General features: G+C 44.6%; 1 protein-coding gene across 1 annotated transcript in view; it reads right to left on the bottom strand.

The window, feature by feature from the left end:
* Nucleotides 1-12,115, bottom strand: part of kcnh5b (potassium voltage-gated channel, subfamily H (eag-related), member 5b) — a 76,530-nt gene that overhangs the window by 20,789 nt on the left and 43,626 nt on the right. Inside the window, exons 8-10 of the mRNA XM_066694419.1 lie at nucleotides 7,422-7,621; nucleotides 4,579-4,831; nucleotides 664-860 (exon numbers count right to left, since the gene is read on the bottom strand). Coding sequence (XP_066550516.1) covers nucleotides 664-860; nucleotides 4,579-4,831; nucleotides 7,422-7,621 — 650 coding nt within the window. The remainder of the gene's footprint in view (nucleotides 1-663; nucleotides 861-4,578; nucleotides 4,832-7,421; nucleotides 7,622-12,115) is intronic.

Here is a 12,115-nt window from a genome sequence, read left to right on the forward strand (position 1 = left end):
ATCCCTGCCAGATAGCACTTCAGCTTATTATGCTCCTCGCGTTTTTGATTGTTTCCTCCTTGCTCCCTTTCCTGTAGCCCTTGACTGTGACCCTACATCTTGACAGCACTTAGCTTTCACAGTCCAGGATGTAGGAAGTCTCTTACTGTACTTGTGTAAATTGTAAATTGAAATTTGTAAAATGTATTATTTTGAATTGCTGTTTTAGCCAAATTGAATTTGTAATGATTGATGCCTTGTACTTCACTGTATTTTTGCACTTTGTTTGCACTTATGTTGTAAGTCGCCCTGGAAAAGGGCGTCTGCCAAGAAATAAAAATAATAATAATAATAATAATGTTATGTACATCGTGCTATGATTCCAGAAACCTCAGCTGAGTTTATATGATCATTATCATAAACTAATTTGGTTAAACCCATTGGAAGATAAATCTGATTAAAAATGCTCTTTACCAGTACATGAAAACCATGCATGTTCAGAACAGGAAGTGGCTGCTGAGCAATTAACAGGGACCCTTATTGATGTTGCACAAGGAAGGTAATACAATTCAGAAAGGTTGCTGCCAACGAGGTTCAATCGGCTGTGTGCGTCGGGTCAGGTCTGCTCGTGCCCTGCGGAGGGGAGGCTGGGGGCAGGTGGGGGCAGGTGGGGACAGGGCTTACCCTCTTGCGCAGGTTGCAGGTGAGGATGAGGTTCCGTGAGAAGGAGTTGGCAAAGGCGGTGTAGAACTCCAGCACCTTGAGCAGCGCCTCCCTCTTGATGATGTGCAGGTCGCAGTAGGTGAGCGCCCGCACGTTGGCACAGGCGTGGGCCAGGGTTGTCTCCTTCCAGAACACGTCCCCGAACACGTCGCCCTTCCCTGGTGGAGAGGAGAAGAGGGAAGCAGGATTTTACTGCACGGCCAGGTGTGTACGAGAGGAAAAACAACAAAATAATATGAAATGCAAAAGAACAAGAACATGAGCCGGCAGGGTTTCGGGTAAAGTGGTGTCTGACTTTTACTCGACTGCACCTCGTGGCTCTAAAGATCAGACAGCTCCTGCGGGCATCTGGATTGAGATACAGCACAGAAAAAACCTGCTTAAGCAACAAAAACAGCTGGGCAAGAAAGGGCTTCTATCCTTTAAGCTTTGGGCGGGGGATTACAAACTGAAACTGGTGGTTTCATTGGACTTTTTCTTCCCGGGCATTGGGATGCATGTTTGTAGATATCAGTCTCAGCAGATCTGAATTTGAGGCAAGGTTTACAATAGATAACAGAGGCCGAGCCGGTCGATGGCAACTATCTGCAGGATCACGAGGCCATACATAGTGGTTTACACCATCTGTGCTTTTATAATCAGATGACAGCCTTCGGTGCCACCAATTGGGATCCGGTAACTGTACTATATAGGCATTCCCTCGGCCTCGCCAGCCAGCGCTCGGTTATTGCTGAAAGGAGGATTAATGTCATCATAAACTCCCCCTTCCTTGCACTTAAACTTCATATTTAATTTATTTTAAATGTGCCAGACCTCTCGATCCAGCCAGTGCATCCCATTACCCAATTAGAAACTGAGAAAAAAAAATGTAATTGCAGATTCATTCAACCAAAAGAGACATCTGTTTAGATGGCCCCACGTATGGTATATAATAAATAATTCTGTATATCAAAATGAGACCGCGAGCCTGAATGATGTTTCTGTGAGTCTTCGTGGATCTTATTAAAAATGTCTAGTTGGACACCATTGCCATAGATTTGCTTTGTGTCAGTGTTCTGCACAAATGGCACTTCACTTCATTTCATTTCCAGCACTGCGGACAGCGGCATGGTCAGCTAATCGTTTTACTAGACGCAGATATTGATCCATCTGTGCAAAATGAGCTGTACCTACAGATTTTTAAATGACTCGTATTTTTATTTATTTATGTACATCATCCGTCGTCATCTGTGTCACCATGTGGGATATACACAGCTACAGGGGAAGTACTGCACACCTTGCATTGGAAACTATAATTATGAGGCTCGCTTAGCTGACTAAATGTTGTTCAGGCAGCTATATTTATTCATCAGAGATATCTTCTCAGGGCCTGCGGAACAGCGATTCAACCAGGGGAAGACAGGAAAGATTCTAGCTATTCTAGCTAAGGCGGGTGATTCTGGACACGTTTTAGTGCACTCCTCCACAGAAATGCAGAGTGGCCATTCAAAAGTCTGAGACACACACCCATCACAACTCACAATGCGCTTGCTATTGTGCCGTTCTAAATTGATGTGCCTTTCTATAAAGATGACATCCTGGACCAGCTGATTGGAGAGTCGATTGAATACAGTGTGGCTTTTGCTGACTACTGTAGAACCAGGAGCGATACATCCAGCAAACTGGGGATGATTTAGAGTGGAGCAGGTCAGAGATCATCAATCCCAGAGGCGGCCACGGGCAGACTGGCTGGAATCCGGTGCAAAACCCCTCCCGGCCTGGGTGAGACATCGGCCCCAGTGACATCCATAATCCACAGAGAAGAAAACTGTCATTTAGGGAAATTATTTGAAAAATGTGCAAGTGTAAATCAATGAGAAGGCATTTAAGAAAGGAAAAAAAAAGATGTTTCCATCTCCTCGCTGGCGGTTCATTTTGGGTCAGCTGATCCAGAAACAAGTGAGTTCCCTGCTTTAGTTTAGCCCAATGGTGCGCAATGCTGCCCAATACTGCCCAATGGTGGCCTATGACAGCCAATGGTGCTGGGCATGTATATTTCTTGGCAATTGTTCAGTTGTGTTTGGTTGAGGCTGACAACTACCAGGGCTATTACAGTGGGTCTACTCCATCTTGTGAATCCCAGATAGAGATGCTAAATATATTTTACTACCATGGGCAAGCTTGGGCAAGATGTTCTCTGACAGGGGACTAGTGTTTTCCGCACAGTCAGAGCTAATGGCTGCAACAGAGGACCACATAAATGTTGGCTTAAATCACTCCTCTAACTGCATATCCGTCTCCGGACTCAGAGGCCCTCAGTGTCACTGCGATAACGGCACCTGACAGTGATTCGGGGATGCAGTTTCTCCACTCTGGCATTGCCCTGCGATTGGCGCCCGCCTCGCCTCATTCCCCGTCCCTGGCACCACAGCGGTAATTGACAGTGGAAGAGGAATAATCTCTGCATCTGCCTGCGAGACCACAGAGGCGTCCCAGGTTCCCTCAAGAGCTCCTCCGTCTCCGAAACGCTGACAGGTACTCAGTTCGCATCATTAAGATGGCCCCACTTGTGCATCATTGAGGCAATTAAATGCATTACCAACCGGCAATCGCCTGGCGCGAGCGAATTACGATGCGCCGCTGATGAAAGATTCAAACAACAGAGTCATGAAAAAGGAGTGTTTAACCGTGGCCTGGGCTTGAGGTTTGTCTTCCCTTCCTCAGTTTCTCACAACGCACTTTGATCAACGATTCTTATGATGAATAAACTAAAGAATCCCATGAGTGCCAAAAGAATAAGGATTTGGATTTGGTTGGGTTGTCATATTTTCCAGCCTGCGTCAACATTGTGTTTACATTTAGCTACACTAAAAGTCATCTGCATCTCGTGACAAATCTCAGAATGATAAGATGTAGTATTGTTTGCCTGCTGCACAGCCCGGAGAGTAAAATGAGTTTGTAACTATATCATATTATTAAAATTACAACGACCACATAAGTACACTCACTTGAAATAAAAAAGTCAGTTTGACAGAAGGGACCCCGCACCTGCAGTAATTGGACACTAAAGCACTCGGAGATATTACAGTCTGTGAAACAGGGGCTATAAAATAAAAATAATGAAAGCTGGGCTGTTTTAAAAACCATCACAATTTCTTTTCGGGCACACAGACGGTAGTTAACAACGACACCCAGCGCCGAGCCGCACGCAATGTCGTTTTATTAGCATGTTATTAAAAATGCAGGTTTGGAACGTTAACACAGAACCCTAAATTGGTTAAAATGCAGAATATTAGTTTCTCAATCATTTATGAGAGCACCGTAAACCTCCAGCCTCTCCGATGTGCAGAGTTTGACTCTCTTAAAGATGTAAAGCTTGGTGCCACAAACTCTTCTGCAGATTACAGCTGGATTATAGCAGTTTTATATCCTATAATTGTGTTTGAAGGACTTATTTCGTGTTGTTTAAGTTTCCCTCTTTCACAGGTCATTCTTAATAACTGTGGAAGAGAGGTGCTTGTTGAATCAGTGGCCAGGATGCTCATTACCCCCCGGTTTTGTCCCACAGGACTGCCAGGCTACCAGGATAGATTTAAACGACCTCACAATTAATCCCTCAGTACCAGCCTCCACACATTGGCTGCTAATGATGCTGCCAGGGAAGGGACAGGCATTGGAATATATTAAAAACATGGGTTTACACCAAGTTAATTCGAATGTAATATGATTTTATGCATCTTCCTCCATGCAAAATGTGTTGCAGTTTTGTATTTATTTGTTTGTTTGTTTATTTATTTATATAGAAGTAATATGAAGTCACAACAAAGGAAGTTTTTCTTGTCTGAAGCACAAATAAGGCTATGAGCGCCCTGCTGAACGCTAAACGAAGACACCTACCGAGGATGGCGATGACCTCATCGTCCTGGATGACCTCCAGGGAGCCGGACACCACGAAGCACAGGGTGTCCACGCTCTCGCCCGCGTGGTAGATGAGGTCGCCGGGCGCGCAGTGGATGGTCTGGAACTCCACGGCCAGCGAGCGCAGGCAGCCGTCGCTGGCCAGGCGGAAGGCCGGGTGCTCGTTGAAGACCTTGCGGTTCAGGTGCACGCAGATGTCCGCACGCATGTCCTTGGGACAGATTGACAGCACCTGGACAGAGCAGGGGAGGGGGACAGGTCAGTCACAGAGACAGTCCATTTGGCGTCTGCGCAATCATGCTTCCTTTACTTCCTGGAGGAGCCCCTACCCTGCTGGTTTTTGTTCCAGCCAAGCTCTTAATTACTTAATTGAACCTTTAATTGAACTAATAATTTGCTTACCTTTGACTTTTTAAATTATGTAACTGATTGGTTCCTTAAAAAGATAAGTTCCTTATACAATTTTATAGTTAAAAGCTCTACTGTTACATTTTTTAAAGGAAATTATTAGTTACCTTAAGGGTTAAATTAATAATTGAGAATTTTAATTGAGAAACTGATTCAGCTAAAATACAGAGAGCTCAACCAGAAAACCCCACAGCCCGCCACGTCCAAGGAATGTTCCAGATTATAGTTTGTTTTTATGATTTACTTTAGAATCACACCTATATGTGATACTGCTCTGTGCTTTCCTGGAGTTTAGATAGAAACTGCCAAATATCTCACACATCAAGATTAGGTGCAACGGAGGAAATATTCAATAGCAGACACCTGAAACAAACAGAAGCTCCTTTCCTTTGCGGAACAGGTCTACGCTCTGAAGCTGCAACAACTGGAATGAGTCAATTAAAAAACCTTAATGAGGTACTCGGAGCTCATGTGACTGCTACACTCGGTACATTATGGTCACGGCCACACACCTGTCTGATTGAAAGACATGCTATAACCCACGGCCCTGACAGCCGATCGACAGTGTGGACTCCTTCCCAATAGGTGAAAGAAAATAAATAAATAAACAAAAAAATTAATGCAAACACACAACCGGGCAGACTGCCAGAGTCTCTGTGTCGTAGGCTTATTTTTAAGCACTGTCGTTCAAATCTGCAGCTTTATAGATTTACCAAATCATTCCTCTGGCAGGAGTGCGGCGCGAGCGTGGCTGAGCCCACGGGGGAGAGCGTGTCGTAATTAACAGCGGGATCAAAACGAAGGTACGCGAGTCTATGTCTGAGATTAAGCCTAATAGCCTGACTGCGAAGGAACGGCGGAGGATATTGATCAAACATTCATCACTGTCAGATAATATGGGTTGAAAACTAATCAGGAGAGGTACGGCCTGCTGACAGCGGCAGACAGTGATTGACTGGCATTGAGGCTGGCAGGACGGCGGGTACCGAGTGGATTACCGACAGATTGGAACTCAGACTGCGGACCCACCTCTCTCCGGCATCACTACCGACACCAAACTCAATTAGCACACTCCCCACTGCCCTCTCGTCATGGGAGACACTTTTATCATTATTTTTGGTTTTCTAACAAAACACACAAAACTATGATTGACTGGCCAGGGATTGTTTTTGTCCTGCAGCCCCTTCAGGTCTTTGATGCATCAGGCGAAGGGCAGGGAGGGACAGAGAGGTTAAAGTAGCTGAAAATAATCACATTTCGTTTTCTCCCCCGAAATATATCCAGTGAGGGGTAAGTTTGAGTATAATAAGCACTGTATTTTCATCCAATTGTACTGGCAAAACCTCAGAAAGCGGCCTCATGCGTTTCTCCCATTCACATGCAAATCGGGCACATTAAAGCTGCCAAACGCGTCTCGCAGCTTCTGCGGGGTTCGCAAATTGCCACTATGCTCTCACAGCTTCGTTACGATAATTAAGACTCTGAAACCCTTTATCACCTCGCAGGAGCAATCAGTTAAGAGCCATGGCACTGCGCAGGAGACCCTCAGACTGTACCCCGTCTTGGCCACGGGAGCCCCCCTACTGCCTCTATTCAATCAAAACAAAGTTCAAGTCTCGAATCCATCGAGGAGTTTTTAATTTTTGTTCTTTTCGGAGGCCCAGCTGGAATCCAGCAGAAGCACAAGGTCGCTTGATTGACGGGTGACAGATTTATAAAGCTTTGCAGTGGCGATGGGAACACACAGCTGCCTTGGGCTTAGATCAACACGTAGCCTCCTAATTAAAATCCTTTTATTTATCCTCTTAAACCATTTCTGGGGGGAAAGAGAAAAAAAAAGCTCCTCATCTTCTAACAAAACAAACAAACATGAAAAGGAAAATGCAGACGCAGTGTTTACATGCGAGACTCCGTCAATAGCAGCTCCTCTCCCCGGCCGGTCCAATGGGTTGGATACGCCGGAGTGGAATTCAGCCAATTGCAATTAAAATCTCTTCAAAATAACAGCTTCTGATTTATTACCTACTGGCGAGCAGTTCACCCAGGAGATCGAGCCGATCCACTGAGAGCTGAGAATCTATAAATACAATCTAGAAAGAAGAGCTTAAGCAACTAGCAAAACACACTCGCCGTACAAAGCACTTCCCCCCGACACGTCCAAAAACGGTCACCAGGGAGAGCAGACTCCTAAAGTCCAGACCATTCCAGCACGGCTCCGTCATGCCATTTGAAAACATGACTCCACAGCCGTGTGCTTTGGGGGTCTCTTCTGGCTGAAGAAAAAAAATCTGAGCTTTTCTTGCCTCTCCGAAAGGAAACCAGGCTTCCATTGGAAACTGGGCCACTTATCCAGATGCCGTGACGCACCTCAACAGATGTGTCAGTGTTTAACACGGTGCTGAAGGGATTCGTACCTTCTCCGTGTCGATGCCCTTAGACATTGACCAGGTGGACACGATGTAGTCCATGACCCGTTCGCTCAGGCCCTTGGGCACCTGGTAGAGCTTAAGGAAGTCCCTCACGTTGTTGAGCATCTCGTGATAGCGGTTGGTGTTGGCGTACATCTGCTGGAAGATGGTGGTGACGTTCCCGAAGATGGTTGCATACAAGAGAGCTGGAAGAGAGGAGGAAAAAAAGGGATCACGCTTGAGGCAATGCACGCCACTGGTCAATGGCTGATGACATCACTGCATGAGGTAATTCTACACCGCCACCCTAGACAGGAAGTGCTTGTTTATAGCATAGGAAACTGGGGAAAGTTGCGTGTTTGCACTGTACTGTGGGTAGAGAATGCTGAAGTGCCACTAGAGATCACGGTGATTCATCTTTTTCCTGTAAAACATATTTAAAAAATAAATAATCAGATTATGAACAGAAGACATACATTTACTGTCATGATAAGCAGTATTGGAATAATTCAACTCTCATGTTTTATTATATTACAGACACACGCTATGAATAAACTGCTCCAGTCAAACGTCTCTTTTCCATACATATTCATTTTGAAGGCACGCGTCGTTTCGCTATGAAGCAGAGAGCAAAGGAGCCGAGTTTTATTTAAAAATTCCCTTTAGAAGCGGCGAGACGCGGAGCAGTAATTCAGGGCTTTTTTTGGCTGCTTGGAAAACATTTTAAACCTCGTTTTATTTGTATTGTTCTGCCCGGCAGAAAGCAAACTGCCTCGGTTCCAGTTTGTGCCGCAGCGACTGAGAAAAAAAATAAACTGAATTACGGAGGGAAAAGAAACAGCAGAGGGATTTTTATTATTTTATTTGTCATGAAAAGAAAAAGGAAAGGAAAGAAAGCAGGGATCTGGGCGAGTGGATTCTGCGGCGGCTCGGTGCTGTTTACTGACAGATATAGACACAGCTCCCCCGTGCCACGTTGCCATAGAAACGTGACCCAAAATAGTTCTCAAAATAATTCAGTAATTTTCTTACGGATAGAAACAATCTGAGAGAGAGGCTTCGGGTGGCGGCGGTGTCAGTCGCAGGACCGGGGGACGTCCGAGCGGCGGGCCCTCACCACCGCAGAATTAACCGCCAGCTTTCAGAATTAAGAGACGGGCACAGGGTGGGGGTGTGGGGGGGGATAACTCATTATTATCATCATCTTTATTATTATTTATTGCTTCCGTTTAGTATTTTTGGAGGGGGCAATTGCAAGGCAGGGGAGAATAAAAATTACAAGTGTTCTGCATCACCCAGAAATGAAGAGGCTCGGGAAGAGGCTGCCTGTATCTAACGGCCCTGGCAGTGCCGCGCCGGCCAAACGCTCTGAGCAAAGCAGCGCCATTCATCCTCTGCGCTTTGTGCACTTAATGACGGCAATTATGGAAGAGTCCAGATCCCACTTAACCAGATTATGGCAACAAATAATCTCACACTCATCCGATAAGCGCAGGCTTATGAAGGGACTAAACTAATAACTGCGCCGTGTCACGGTTAGTTTGAATTGATGGCTGGAGAACACATTACTGCGGCCGCAGCAGACTGCTCACCAGCCTCGGCTAAAGCCTGGCACTAAGAGACCTGACTCTGGACCCCGACCACAGACACACTGGCCACAGGGGTGCTCTTATATGAGTCCTGTGCTCTCCTATGTTACTCAAAGTCATGTCTACTAAAACCCCAACAGGAGCTGCCGGTGTCTCGCAGGTCGGTCCTTGGCGTGATTTCTCTTGCTACCGACAGAAGGCCAGCCTGGGCCTGACAGACAGAGATATAGACCTGCCTTCAGCTCCATCCCTCCGAGGTCTCGAGCTACGCCCTCTTAAGTATCCCTGCATGCCGAGGGGTCCAAGCTGGTCCGCTTACACACATGTATCAGGCACATTTATCAATCGACGGACATGCGGAGTAAGAGCACTCTCCCACGTACTCTGTGATTATTGTCGCTGTGTTGTGATGACTGACCATGGACGGCCAGAAGAGAGAGAGAGAGTGTGGGGGGGACTCACTGACTTCAGATCTTAACTCACTCCATTAATTACCAATCAGACGCTGCATGCGCAAGTGCTCCTCTGTAGAATTAGTCATCACGGTGAAGTGGCCAGCTGACAGCCCACCAACTTCAGATTAAAACTTGTTACTTTTTTTCTTTTTTAAATGCCATCGCAATTTGATACAGATTTTAAGCCCGACGGTGAGTGTAATTGAAAGGTCATACATTTTAAAAGTGTGGGGGAAATAAGAATTGATCTGATGACAGAAGGAAGAGAAACAGGAAAAAAAGAGAAAGAACAACAGTTTAGTCACATCTCTAGGGTATCGTACTCTGGATACTTTGTTGCTGAATTGATACTTTAATTTCTCATTATTCCAATCTAATAGCCAAATTAATCACATTTACTACAATACGGCAAATAGCACAAACAAAAGAAAATGAATTGTGATGATTGGTAAGGTTTATCTGTGTGGAATTATCCCTGCGTTAAATACATAACTAGGCTTTCTTAACTACTAATATTGATTTATCACTTTGTACACAACAAGAGATATATAAAACTAATTTAATTGCTTTTATTATTATTAATACAACTAGTACAGACACTTGAAATGAATACCTACGAGACACTTAAAATCACAGTTTTGATTTTATAATCCGTCACAATAAATACAATGTACAGCTAATTTAGAGAGAGAAAGCGAAGCGATTCCTTACAGCACAAAACCACAGAGAAAGACTACATTTTGTGCATATTAATTCATACATATATACACACACATATTGGGAAAATACTCTAAGATGAAGCAGCTAATTAAATATTTTAATGAGGTTCATGCATCACATTAAAAACAGACGCAAGGCACCCATGGCTACGGTGACATTTGCATTGTAATATAAATGTGTTTCTAGCTGTTCAAAGCTTTGCAAGCTTGAGGGTCTAATTAAGTTTCAATACAAGTGTTGCAATATAAGCGTTGCGTTACAAATGCCTCTACAAGCTTCTTTTATTGATGTAAAACGTATGATTAAAAATATACTGTAACCCTAAGAGTGACCTTCTCTTCAGTCTGATAATCAATGCTCATTTGGAGACAATAATATCATTAAGATAGATCTTGGAGAGAGAGAGAGATAAACCATGGCTAATTTCACTGCTGATAAAGCGCCGTGGTCTAGTTTGTGGTGGAGTAATTACACATTCTGTTATTTCTGTCAGAGGGATTTTTGGTAATTGTCTTGCAGCGTCAAAGTCGTGGAATAATTTATCACCTATTGTCGGCCTGAAACACTGCCTGATAATCAAACCAAATTCACCAGCTGCTTTGGGAAGACTTGCCGAGAGAGCAAATGCTGTACAGATTGATGAAGCCAACGGGCTTCGCTTCTTAGGTATTTCAAGAATACCCTTCCATTAATATCCACATAATTGTGACTAATATAGCAATTATTAGAAACTCAACCTCTTAAAACATGTGGAAGTGCAAAAGTAGGATTTATTTTTCGATTGAGGAGCAATTTCAAAGACCCAATTAACGCAAACGTGTTTTGAGCTCCGTCAAAGAGGATCCACCGCTGATTTCAAAGGGGACTGAGATTGGGCAGGTGGAGGATTTCAAGGAAGGGGAGTGTATCTGTTGCTCTACATTGTGAAGGACATGCAGTGGCCTGTGTACATATCAGCAGATAAGACTAGGAGGATAAGTCTAAAGGGAACCAACACCAACAATTATCCGTTCTCCATTTTCACCTGAATTATCATCTACTCATCCGACAGGGCGGGGCTTTGCCTTCGATCAGCAATTCACTTCCACTCCAGCAAAAAGATCAAACCAAAAAGCCGCTCTTGCTCTCCCCATCCGCCCGACTACCAAAGCACCGTGGCTCAATCGGTTCAGGAGATCCTTTCTCTGTGAGCTCTGACACCGGAGCCCATTCACCGCATCGAACGCCCAACGCAGGCAATTATGTTAAGAGGTTATCCATCAAGTCAGAGATCTGCGAAAATTCAATTACGGCCGCAGTCATTCACACTCCAAACTCATTTATACTTTCAATTAGAATAAATAGTATGATAGAGAAAAAATTAAATATATTAATAATTCCCCAGATGGGAGACGAGTCAGCGGTTTTCATTGCCGGAGATTGGGTTTGGAAATCAGATCACAGGGCACCCCTCCCTCAGTATTTCAATACTTCAATTAATCTGCTTTCAAGGACCGTTTGAAGACCGTTTGCGTGCGTTTCCGCTCCACGAGTTCCCTCTTGTTGGCACCTAATGACACATGCAGCATACACAGTGATCCGAGACCAGCGTCCCTGCACCGGTACACCGGTAAAACGCTTTACAAACAGGGAACCTTGTTATCTTGTCTATAACCGCAGTACACTGGATAATATTCAGTTGTGGGCCGGCAAGGTATTACATGCAGGTCCACTATAATGACACTATGGGAGGAACAGAACTAGATGAAGTAACACATGAGAAAGACCTAGGAGTCTACGTGGACTCCTCACTTTCTCCATCCAAACAATGTGTGAAGCAATAAAAAAGGCAAACAGAGTGTTAGGGTATATTGTCCAAAGTGTAGAATTGAGCACAAGGGCAGTGATGTGCAGACTGTACAATGCACTAGTTAGAGCTCATCTGGATACTGTGGAC

The sequence above is a fragment of the Amia ocellicauda genome, chromosome 21 (genome assembly GCF_036373705.1).
Source record: "Amia ocellicauda isolate fAmiCal2 chromosome 21, fAmiCal2.hap1, whole genome shotgun sequence".
NCBI lineage: Eukaryota > Metazoa > Chordata > Actinopteri > Amiiformes > Amiidae > Amia > Amia ocellicauda.